Here is a 12,073-nt window from a genome sequence, read left to right on the forward strand (position 1 = left end):
ATGAGCAACCCTTTAAAAAATTTTTTGAAATAATTCACAAAACTTATTATAAACTGTATCAAATCTCTTTAATTTTACTCCTTTCTTTAATTTTCCCCAAACTCTATCTTACAATAATCGTTACGTCATGTATAATGAGATATTTAATATTATTTCGCTGAATCGTTTGTCAAAATGACAACATTAATTTGGCGCCAAAACAGTTCCAAAGCAAAACAAGCAGTGAACCAGTGAATAAGCGATTTATTTTATTCTTTGCCGATTTAAAAACAAGAAATGGTTAAAATTGAAGAAAACGAAAAGGGTTACGACCCTAATATATTACCTGATCTGCTGCCAGTTTATTACAAGCGTTTATTCCCTCACAAACCATTCTACCGGTGGCTCTCCTATGGAAATTGTGAGTATTTTCGTGTCTTACTTTTTGATATTGTTGAACGTCCCAAAATTTATAATTAATAATGGTTCCCAATTAGCGCTGTGGTGCGCCGTTTTGATGCCACAAACTCCTAAGACCGTGGCTGCTGTTATGAGAATTAGGCAGAGTCCAGCCGGCTTGAATCTTCAGAGCCAGTCCGTAGCATTCACGAAGGAAAGCAGCTAGAAATCTCTCTGAGGTCCCAAAAGAATGGCTTACCCAGTGCCCGCAGCCTGACTCTAGCCAGGCAATCGCAGAGAAAGTGCATGAGGGTTTCCCTTCCTTCTTCGCAGCTTCGGCAATGATCGGCAATTGTAGGGTATGCCGAGCCTGGCGGCATGGTCCAGTGCCCCGTGCACACCGCCGTAATCTTGAATGCATTTGCACGCGTCTGGCACAGGAGCTCTCGTGATCAGGCTATGTTATAAGCGGGCCAAATTCTCCTTGGCTTGGCACATCTTGTAAGCTTTCGCTATCCAAGGCCCGCGACTACTAGGTAATGCGAGAAGACTCCGCCCCTGGCAGTCGTCAGCGAAACACCGACTTTAATCACAAAAGGACTGCCAAGAGCAGATCCTCGTCTGGCCAATCCGTCAGCATGCTCATTCCCTTGACTTTGAGGGTGCCGCCCAGACGATTCAGGGCGTCTCTGCACTGCCCCACCAGCCTGGAAGTTGTCGTGGCTAAGTACGGTCAGAATGGCTATGTTACGCTTGGGGCTCGAATCTTGCTCCAGCCATTGACGGACTTCCAATATCGCCAGTACTTCCGCATGGAATACAATGACGAAATCTAGGAGACCATACGACTTGGATACACTGTGTGTATTCGAGAAAACCCCCGCGCCGACTCCACAGGCCATCTTTGATCCATCCGTAAAGAAAACTGAGTCATCACTTTACAATACGCCGCCGGTCTTCCACTTTGTCCTGCTTGGAAAGTCCACAGCAAAGTTTCTCGTGAAGTTCAGCTTGCATGTGGCATAGTCCGTGGGGAATACCCAAATTTCCCGTGGTATTTCGTCTAGGATGTTACTTCACTGCTGAGCATCCAGGCTCATGTAGTGTGACGGCACTGCACGCTACAACGTATTTGATATGGAGTTCTAGGGGGAGGAGATGCAGAAGTACATTGAGAACATCTGCCCGGCAGGACTTCAGAGCCCCAGTAGCACTTTCACACGCGGTTCTTTGAATCCTATTAAGCTTCATCCTATTGTATTTTTTTCTTCGAAGCCTGCCACTATACAATAGAGCCGTACGTCAGGATCGGACGCACTACAGCGGTGAACATCCAGAGAACCATCCTCAGCCAGAGACCCCGTTTCTTTGCAAAGGTTCTTTTGCAGGCTTAGAAGGCTATACAGGCCTCCTTAACTCTCAGTTCTATTTTCAATCTCCAACTAGGCTTTGGATCCAGGATTACTTTACATTAGAGGACAGAATCAGTCAGGTATTCTTGGCTTGGTTATGAATAGCATCAATTCCGTTCTGGTTGGGTTTATACCGAGTCCGCATCGTGTGGCCCACAGGCACACTTTTTACAACGCTTCTTCCATGATGTCGCTCATAATGGACGGAAACATCGCTGACACTAATATCACCAAGTCGTCGGCATACCCCACCACTTTCACCGCGCTGCTGTCCAATGTTCCTAAAATTTCGTCCATTACTATTAACCAGAGGACCGGAGAGATGGCGCCACCATAAGTCGTGCCTCTGTTCACAGCTCTGGTCAAGTGGTTGCCTCCTAGCTCCGACTGCATTATCCTGCTACTCAGCATGGATATAATCCAATGCGTAAGGTACTTCTCCAATCCGGGACTGGTCAAGGCTTCCTTCGTTGGTACTAACGTTGTTGAAAGCTTCCTCTATATCTACAGATAGGGTATACCGCTCAACTGTGCCAATTACCTCGTGGAGGGCGGTTTCTGTGGATTTCCCTTTGAGGTAGGCATGCTGGGACTTAGAGAAAGGCGTTCTCTCCATAATTATCCTTTAGTGGATGTCTAGAACACGCTCTAGGGTCTTCAGCACAAAAGAGGTCAGGCTGATTGGTCGAAAGTCCTTCGCGGGCTCATGACCCCGCCTGCCCGCTTTCGGTATGAAAACCACTCTTGCGTGTCCCCAGGACTGTGGTACGTATCCTAACGAGATGCAGCTCCGGTAAATCTCAACAAACCACGGCACAACCCTTTCCTGCTGCTTCTGCAGCATGACTGGAATTATACCATCTGGGTCTGGAGATTTATTTGCGGAGAAGCTGTTTATACCCCACCTGATCTTATCCTTGGCAATTACCGATTTGATAGCTTCGCACAGCTGGGGTGGTCGCAAACCTTTCAATCAAGTTTCCGACTCATAGTTCTCCTCGTTGGTGGGAAAGTGCGTTTGAACCAGCAGCTCCAAGGTTTCCCTAGAAGATTTCGTCCCGGAGCCTTTCGACTTCTTAAGAAAGGATGGGCTCCTATGTTCACTGGACAGGATCTTACTGAGCCTCGCGGATTCACTGGTGTGTATCTTTCGATGTTCTGCCAATAGAACAACCAAGACCGCCTGTTGGCGGTCCTGATGGCCGATTTGTACTTCTTCAGGCAGTCCTTGTATGGCTGCCAGTATTTTTGTCTATAGCAGATGTTTAAGATTTCTCTGGTCAGCTTCCTGAGGCTGGAGAGATCTTCATTCCACGGAGGCAGGACCTTTTTCTGTACTCAGTAGGACACGACACTTTAAAGGCGGTATCGAATGCCTTTTCCAGAGCCCCGCCCTTTGGAATATGTTTTCCTGATGTTCACCCTCGCGACATTCCAAACACAGGGAGGAGGGGGGCGCCGGGTTGGTGCACATCGACAAGTAGCATCAACCACTTCAACCGCGATGTACTGGTGATTACTTGTCGAAAAGTCTTTCAGGATTCGCCACCCGGCCATTGCTGTCAAGGATGCTTCCTTCGTAGCCTGGGTGCCGAGACGTTGTCGTGGATCCAGTGTCTAAAACTACGAGTCCGGTTCTCGCGTCCATTTCCAGGATCCATTTCCCTCTGCAGTCTGGCTGAGGCATGTCCCATTCAAGGGTCCTAGCATTAAAATCACTGCCTAGCAGGATTTGCCCTTCCGTGCCCGAAACGACGTCCTCCAGAGCATCAAGCCGGCATCGAAAGTCTGGCATCATCTCATCCGTCGTCAGGTAACAAAACGTTACTTCTATACACCAAATCGAGACAAACCCATTCCCTCAGCCTTAGGCAGAACACGAACTCGAACGTCGTCCCGAACTCAGATGGCAGTTATATCCGATAAGTTGAGATGCCATGAAGCCCCTGTTCCGGTATTTCTCGCTGATTAGCACTCGATCAGCATTGCTGATGCGCTAGCAGTTGGTGAACGGTTGCACTCCGGTGCATGTTAATTTGTAGGATGCGGGCCATGCTAGTCGTGCCCTAGTTCTGCTCTAAAGATTGGCCACTGTCCCGAACCCGCAGTGTGAGCCATGGTCCCTACAGAGAACGCAACTTTCGTTTTCATTGCAGGTCTTCGCTTGGTAATCTACCTGGCCGTATCTACGGCATGCTGTCCTCCTGCCGGGTCTCTTGCAAGTTGCTGACACCTGCAGCACTTGATGGGGAATATCTGCATTCGTGTCCTGCATGCTACCTATTCAATTTTGATTTTCCCGCGGCTAAGGAGTTTTCTTGCATATTGCTCGGGAACTTTCACCACAGCGAATTTTTAACTTCGAGCATTTCCAGAGTTCATTTCTATTCGGGCATTGGTAACCTCTAGACATTCACCTTTTATGGCCTCAGTCTGGCAGTCAAGACCTCGGATTTCTAGAGCGCATAGGCTCTAGATTAGAAACGAGAACCTTCTCCCCCCGTAACCCCTTGACCGATTCGCAGAACGTATTTTTGTTATTCGCCTTCGGGCCTAGTTCGACAAGTACTCCGCCACCATTTTTTTGCGTATGGAAGACACTTCTGCTCCGTTGTCTTTGGGTTCCATCCTATAGCGGATTTCACTAAGAACTTCCACAAATGTCTTGCCTGCCGTCGGCTTACTGAGCAAAGCCGACGGTTTAGTCCTTCTTCGTCTCCTCGCGTTTTTTTGTTATTGGTTTTGGTTTGTAGCTTTCTTGTCTTTGGACAGACGGGTCTATTGCAGCGTAGTCAGTGGTTTCCTTTTATCTTTTTTTGCCTTCTTTTTTGGGCCTACTTGGATAAAATCTCCTTCAAACACGTCTTCCTCCTTCCGCTTTTTCCCCAGTTCGCTTTGCAGTGGGCTATCTGCGATTCGTTTTACGCTTGTAGCATTCTCAGCGGAAAATGCGGCTGTGTCTGCTTTCTATGCGTCTTCCGCTGTTTTCCACGTTCGCTTGTAGAGGAGGTTCGGTCCGGTAGTTCCTTTTTTTCCGGAAAAGGGACTCTACAGAGTATTGTTGCCGTGCCCACCGTCAGTCGCGGTGCCACATCGGGTATTTCAGCCCTCGCAGCCTCTTTCACTGGTCGCTGCGGTGAGTGACGCATTTTTGTGCTGCGCCCAAACGCACTCAGCTTTTCCATCTTCCCAGAAATTTCGGCGATTTTTGTTTTGTATTGTGATTGTTCTCCATGGAAATTTTACCCGCGCATCGTATGCAAGGTAGCTGGCCACAATAGTCAGGAACGGCTGTACCCTCGGGGACACAGTCTCTATCCAGTTCCTTGAGGTTTGACCTACACTTAGCTGATCCCGGAACTCAAGAAAGGATCAGCGCTCGCTCGGAGTAACGCGGCCTACTAACACCGGTCCAATGCACACTATCCGACCAGGGTTCCGAAAAGGCTGGCCTGATACACGTCACCTTGGTAGAGATAGGCGCTCATCACACATCGACGTCAGCTGCTGACGGCTCCGGGGATTCCCAGTGTGCCCATCAGCTTATCAAGGTCTGCAAGATCTGCTCACTGTAGTGTTTCCGATTCTCATTTTCAAGTATTTAGCTTTTCTGTGGATGCCTCTAGAACCTAGGTATCAGGATTTTCTCCTGAAAGTGCAGATTTGCATTTTTCTCTCGTTTATCTTAATTTCCTAACTCAGGTAGTACTTGCAGGGATCTACAACGCAGTTCTCGACCATTCTAGCTGCCCTGCTGGAGTGGAGGCTCCATATGAAGATAAATGTATCAACGGCGAATTGAATCCGGTCTGCGCCGTTATCGGAAATTGGAACATCAGCCGTGAAGACATCATATAGAGTTGGTCCTGAAATGGATCCTTGCGGTACTTCCGATGTTACTGGGAGAGATCGGAAAATTCATTCCGCACGATGACAAAGAAGTGCCTATCTTCGAAGAAGCTTATCGCAATTTTAATTAACGGAACTGGGAACTCGCTATCAACTAATTTATAGAATCAAAGGCCTTTTTTAAATCTAACACGCATGCAACGGTCGGTTTATTGTTGACGTTTGAGACGACTGTGTCGTGAAGGTAGGTTAACGCCTGCTGCGTTCCGTATTTGAAACGGAACCCGAACTGGTGTTCTGGGATAATGTTGTTAAAGATTGAAATGCTGGACCAATCCAATTGTCTACGGTTTCTCAAAAAGTTTACCTAAATTAGATAGTAGGGATTATGGGCCTGAAGTTGTTTGGCTCATTTGAGAAGCCCTTTTTCCGGGTCGCAAATTTTTTTGTCATTTCGTGTAAGGATTGAAGAGTTCAAGTCCGCATCCACTTGATGTCGGACCGAACTAGGTGGGAAGCAACTTACTTTCTCTTTTTTTTGGTCCACGAACCTCTCGTTTAGGGCTTAGCACCCAAACTTCAAAAAATATTAGGCGAAGACTGCTCTACGTGGACCGTGACCAAAAGAAGAGGAAGTTAGTTGCTCCTCATTTGGTCCGATTTGAATGAATTCAATGAAAGATTTTTTCAATAAACTTGATTAGGTGTATGGCATATCAGGCTTGCTTTCAATTTCTGTCGGTCTCTGGATTCTGAGTGCAGGCCGCCTACCAAAGACAATTAACGGCGCTTCGCGGTAATCAAGACAAAAATGTTTCGCTGGAAGAAAGGCAACGGAGTGGACATATAATTCGCGCTGGCGAGAAATCACTTGCTAGGAGGGTCTGAATATCGAAGTGGATGGGAAGCGATAAAAAAACTGGCGGAGATAACGATAGCTTGATACGCTTAATGTTGATTTGAAACCCTCTCGACTACTTCCCGACCAAGCCCTTGATCGAGAAAAATGGCGAATACAAAGATATCAGTGTCCTTTCGCTATGGTTATATATTTTTTTGTGATCACCAAAGAACGGCTTACCTAGTGTCCGTTGTCTGATTTTAACTAGAGCTTGGCAATCGAAACGGAAGTCTAAGAACGTCTTGCTTTTTCTCCTCTCAGCAGGGCCTATTGTTATGTGGACGGTTTCTTGGATGCTGAAACTTCCTTGCACGGAATGGCTACCGTTTTGTAAAAATATGGAACTGCCAAAACTCCGCCCTCTCCTCTTCCGTAATGAGTGTGAGTGTGAGATGTGATATTCTTTGCTCCCGCTCGTGATAAACACTTATACGACTCCACGAACCTGATTTTTTCCAACTCTCATCAAGGTTTCATTCACTTGTCGAAGATTCCGCCGTCGTACTCAATGTCTTAGGCAATGTTTTGTTTAGAATGAGCGAGTCCTGAATCCGTCATCCCCTTGATATCTTAGAGGGCCAATTGGGGAGAAACTACCTCTCATTTTTCTAGTCCATGGACTCCTCTTTTTCATCAACCACTATCATCGCTTTTAGCCCTTTTGGATTTCCATACTTTTGTCTTCAAACTTTCTCCTAGATGCCTTCAACCCCTAATGACATGGTTCTTCATTGGCCAGTGCCGATTTAATGTGAGTTAATTTCAAAATTTGTTGTTTTTTTTCAGCTGAAAATGGTATTTTCACGCATCGTGAAATCTCATTCACATTGGCTGACGACGTCTACATCCGCTACCTTTCATTTGATAGTCAACCTGAGTTGGAAAAGGAGATCTGCAGTCGTAATCCTCACAAAATCGACATTGGCGCTGTCCTGTCTGTTAGGTAATCAGTTTTCACATCATTCGCTTAACTAGCTTAACATGCAACAATGGTTCGAATCCTTACAGACCAAAACACCATCGAGCCACTGCCAATATTCATGCTTTACAGCGGGAGCTAGTTTTCGATATTGATATGACGGACTATGATGAAGTTCGGAATTGTTGCGAGGGAGCAAATGTTTGTACAAAATGTTGGAAATTTATGACCATAGCGTGCCGAGTGCTGGACGCCGCACTAAGAGAAGATTTCGGATTCGAACACATACTCTGGGTGTTTTCCGGTCGTCGAGGTATACATTGTTGGGTGTGCGACAAAACCGCCAGACATTTAGACAACAGGGGCCGAGGAGCGGTCGCCGATTACTTAAATCTGTTGATTCATGGCGGCGAGAATTCCACGACAAAAGCATCGATTGGTGAACGATTGCATCACAGTGTCCGCCGGGCATTGAAAATTGTGGAGCCGATGTTCGAAGAAGTTTGCATTGTTGATCAAGACATGTTCGGGAATAGTAAAGGAGTTACGAAACTTATACAAATGCTTCCAGATGAGAATTTACGAAAAGACTTCGAAGCTCATCTGAAAAATGTCGGTAGTACCTCAAAAGAGGTGTGGGAAGCGTTCTTGAGATTCTGCAATGCTCAGCGTTCTAAAGGTAATGCTGTTCGTCGCATGAAAAACATCGTGGAGGAAGTTCAGTTGGCATTCCTTTACCCTCGTCTCGATATTAACGTCACTAAAGGATTGAACCATTTGCTCAAGGCACCGTTTTGTGTTCATCCGAAAACAGGGAAGATCTGCGTTCCATTTAATCCTAGTGCTGCGGCAAAGTTCGATCCTATGTCGGTACCCACTATTACTGCATTATTGGAAGAAATCAATGCATTCGATGATAAAATTAGATCTGAGGATGCTGAGGAAGATAAGAACCGAATAAAGGACTATAAGAAGACTGGAATGTTTAAGGGAGTGGTTGTTTTCGAAGAATTTCTCAGAAAATTGGAAAGTAGTTTTAAGGGTAAGGCTATCGAGGTAAGCGATTCCAAGATGGAATTCTAGGATTGGATCAAATTTCTTCCTGGAAGTTAAGACTATTGACTTTTGCTACGGAAACAAAATGAAAATAAAGATATTCGAAAACCATAAACTGATGTTTTTTTACGTTTCGAAGTGGGGCCAATTACTTATTAGAATTTTGGCCGAGTTTGAATTGTCTTTTTAGGTTTTGTTGAACACAAAATTCGTCAATTTACTGTAGTATCAGACACCATATGTACATGGAATCTTGTTCTTTTTCTTCAGCTTTTGTCCCGTTCACAAGCGAGGTCGGCTCGTCGTCATCGGTTTCGCCCCTTGGCTCCATCAAATGCCTGATCCGGATGCAATCTCGAGGCTTTTAAATCCCCATCCAGCGTATCAAGCCACCATTGTTTCGGCGGTCTTTTGGTCGTTACCATATGTACACAGAATGTCACTATGAAATTATGAAATTACAATGAACAGTCTGTCTCATAACTACCGCAACGCCCTTGCTCAAAAGGCAGGGACTCGCAAAAGGACGTTTGAGGTTAGTATGTCAGGCGCTAGATAGGAGACAAGACTCAGTGGCGCAGGTGCTAAATGGTATTTGCGTTTTCTCAAGGAAGGGCTGAATCCATAAGAGGGTCTTAAGAAGGCTCAGGATAACCGTACGCCTTCAACGATAAAATCAAGGAAGAGGATGTCATCGGAGGCTAACCTATAAGGTAAATGCTCCCAAGAAACCCAATTTCGAAGTCAAAAGGGGGGGGGGGGGGGGGGGGTTTTCTGAGCAAATACTCGTGAGGAGCAGGAAATCATGGAAGAGCTTGTCGTCAAGCAGATATGCGTAGGATGAAGCGCGGAGCTCGTGTTCATCGTCATACGCCTTTGACCAGGTCTGGTCTGATAATTAGCTTAGAACTATAGTATCTGAATTGCCAGACTGGAAGAAACCTGAACTGCCGACAGGTACTGGTTGTAATAGACCAGGGCACATATGGTGATTGTCGACTCTCCCCTTTCTCGGTGGAAGGCAAAAGCAAACTCCTCGAGATCATTGTCTGAGGGCAAATTAACGACGTAACTGCTATAGCAATTGCAGATATGGCATCATGGCTGTGCATGTGCACAGGGAGAAACCAACGAAAGATACTTCGGAGGACACTTCTTTTTCTTCAGCCTTTGTCCCGTTCACAAGCGGGGTCGGCTCGTCGTGATCGGCTTCGCCATTTGGCTCTATCGAATGCCTGATCTGGGTGCAATCTCGAGGCTTTCAAATCCCCATCCAGCGTATCAAGCCACCGTTGCTTAGGTCTGCCTTTTGGTCGTTTACCATCGACTTCGATGTTCAGACCAATCTTTGCAAGTGAATTCTCGTTTGCACGAATTGCGTGACCATACCATCGAAGACGCCTCTCTCGCAACTTTTCCACGATCGGTGCAACCCCATAACGATCGCGGATATCCTCATTTCGGATGTGATCTAAACGTGTGACGCCACTAGTCCAACGTAGCATCTTCGTCTCCATTACCGCGAGACGCCGTTCATTGTCTTTTATGGTCGGTCAACACTCAGAACCATAGAGAGCGACTGGACGGACAACATTGCGGTAAATTTTAGATTTGAGACGTTCGTTGATACGTCGATCACAAAGGACACCAGTTGTGGAACGCCACTTCATCCAGGTTGCGTTAATGCGTGAAGCAATTTCATAACGCAGTTCTCCATTGGCTGATAGCGTTGACCCGAGGTATTTAAATCGCTCAGATCTGGGCAGATCACTGCCGCTGACAGTGATTGTGCCTGTTTCATGGGGATCGGTCGTCAAAAATTCAGTTTTGTTTAAATTCAATCTGAGACCGTGTTGCATGAGGCGATCATTCCATTTTTAGACAAGTTGCTCGAGATCATTTTTGCTATCAGATGCTGGGAAAACATAATCTGCATAAACCTGTGTAGGGCACTGGACTTTGGATATCCCGTGTGACGGTGTCCATAACAAGGACAAAGAGGAGTGGTGAGAGGGCACTTCCTTGATGAACTCCAACAGAGACACGAAGCGGTTTTGATACACCCGCTATACTTCGAACTTTACTTTTCGGATCGTGGTAGAGCAATTGAACCCAGCGCCCGAGTTCTTCTGGCACGAAGTGTTGTCGTAAAGCATACCAGATGAGTTCATGTGGTACACGGTCAAACGCTTTCTCTAGATCCAGAAAGGCAATGTAAAGAGGGCGATGCTTCTCACGGTGTTTCTCCATGAGTAACCGCGCAGCGTGTATTGCGTCAGTAGTTCCGCAGTTCTTGACAAATCCGGCTTGATTCACGGTTATTTCAACGATTTCGCGAATACGGTTGTCAAGAATGCGTTCAAAAATCTTCATGGTATGGGAAAGTAACCGGATCGGACGGTAATTTGAACATTCTGCTGGACGAAGAAAGGTACTTTTTCCATATTGGAACAGTGGTACTTTCTTGCCAGTCAGATGGTGTTCTTCCTTCCTGAATAACCCGGTTAAAGAATTCACTCAGCCACGGTGTTGGGTCCCAGCTCTTTGCTTTCCAGAGCTCAGATGCGATGTCGTCAGGTCCTGTTGCTTTCCCCGATTTCATTTGTTTTATTGCCTCCTCGACTTCAGTTGCGCTGACTGGTGGAACTGCTCCAAATGTCGGCAATGATTGTGGAAGTGGAGGATGAGCAAATTCTTCAGTTGAAATCTGCTCGAAGTATTCTCGCCATCTATCCGTCGCGGCTCGACGATCAGTAAGCAAAGTATCGTTCTTGTCATTAACACAACAGAAGTGTTCGATATCCTGTGTGCGTTCATCACGGCTTTTAGCAAGTCGGTACAGATCTCTCTCGCCATCCCGAGTGTCCAGTTTATCGTAAAGATTTTTGAAATGGTTCGCTCGGGTGACAGCGACCGCTTTCTTTGCTTCCCGGTTGGCATTCTTATAAATTTGCCAATTAGCAGGCGTTTTATCGTCGAGAAATTTGTGGTAGAGGCGTTTCTTTTCATGGACCTTCATTTCAACATCATCATTCCAAAGCCAAGTATCTCGGTTGATGTACCGCTTACCCGGCTTGGTGACCCCGAGGGTTGCAGAGGCCGCTTTGTGGATCGTGTCTTTCATTTGGTTCCATGATTCTTCCACATTCGTAATGGTTGGCAATCGCATGAGTGAGACCGCTTCTTCGTTCTTCTCACCAAATCGCCACCATTTAATGCGCGGCGGGCCAGTGCGTTCCTCACGCCGTTTTATCGGTGGCTTAATTCGCAGGACAGCAATCAACGGCCGATGTTGAGGTGCGATGGTCTCATAGGGAACGACTTTGCAATCAGTGACAGTGGTAAAATGTTGACGTCTTATGAGAATATAGTCGATTTGCGTTTTATTGTTCCCACTATAAAATGTGGGAAGGTGAGACAATCGTTTGATGAACCATGTATTCATAAGTACAAGGTCATGGGTGTCCGCAAAATCGATTATATGCTCGCCACCTTCGTTGCGCGCTCCGAACCCCTTTCCCCCATGGCACCTGTTACCGTCTGCCTTTTCACCCACAT

The 12,073-nt window shown here is 46.3% G+C and overlaps 1 protein-coding gene across 1 annotated transcript; it reads left to right on the top strand.

Moving 5' to 3' along the window:
* Positions 1-57: 57 nt before the first annotated feature.
* On the top strand, positions 58-8,630 carry LOC119647942 (DNA primase small subunit). Its single transcript, XM_038049304.1, has 3 exons — positions 58-400; positions 7,327-7,483; positions 7,549-8,630. Exons 1-3 carry the CDS (start codon positions 277-279, stop codon positions 8,540-8,542), a joined length of 1,275 nt encoding a protein of 424 aa, XP_037905232.1. The 5' UTR covers positions 58-276; the 3' UTR covers positions 8,543-8,630.
* The last annotated feature ends 3,443 nt before the right edge of the window (positions 8,631-12,073 follow it).

Source organism: Hermetia illucens, chromosome 2, assembly GCF_905115235.1.
Source record: "Hermetia illucens chromosome 2, iHerIll2.2.curated.20191125, whole genome shotgun sequence".
Taxonomy (NCBI): Eukaryota; Metazoa; Arthropoda; class Insecta; order Diptera; family Stratiomyidae; genus Hermetia; species Hermetia illucens.

Coding starts and splice junctions, on each gene's coding strand:
- LOC119647942 (XM_038049304.1), top strand. CDS start 277: ATGGTTAAAATTGAAGAAAACGAAAAGGGTTACGACCCTAATATATTA. Junction 401..7,326: donor GTGGCTCTCCTATGGAAATT/GTGAGTATTTTC, acceptor GTTTTTTTTCAG/CTGAAAATGGTATTTTCACG. Junction 7,484..7,548: donor GGCGCTGTCCTGTCTGTTAG/GTAATCAGTTTT, acceptor GAATCCTTACAG/ACCAAAACACCATCGAGCCA.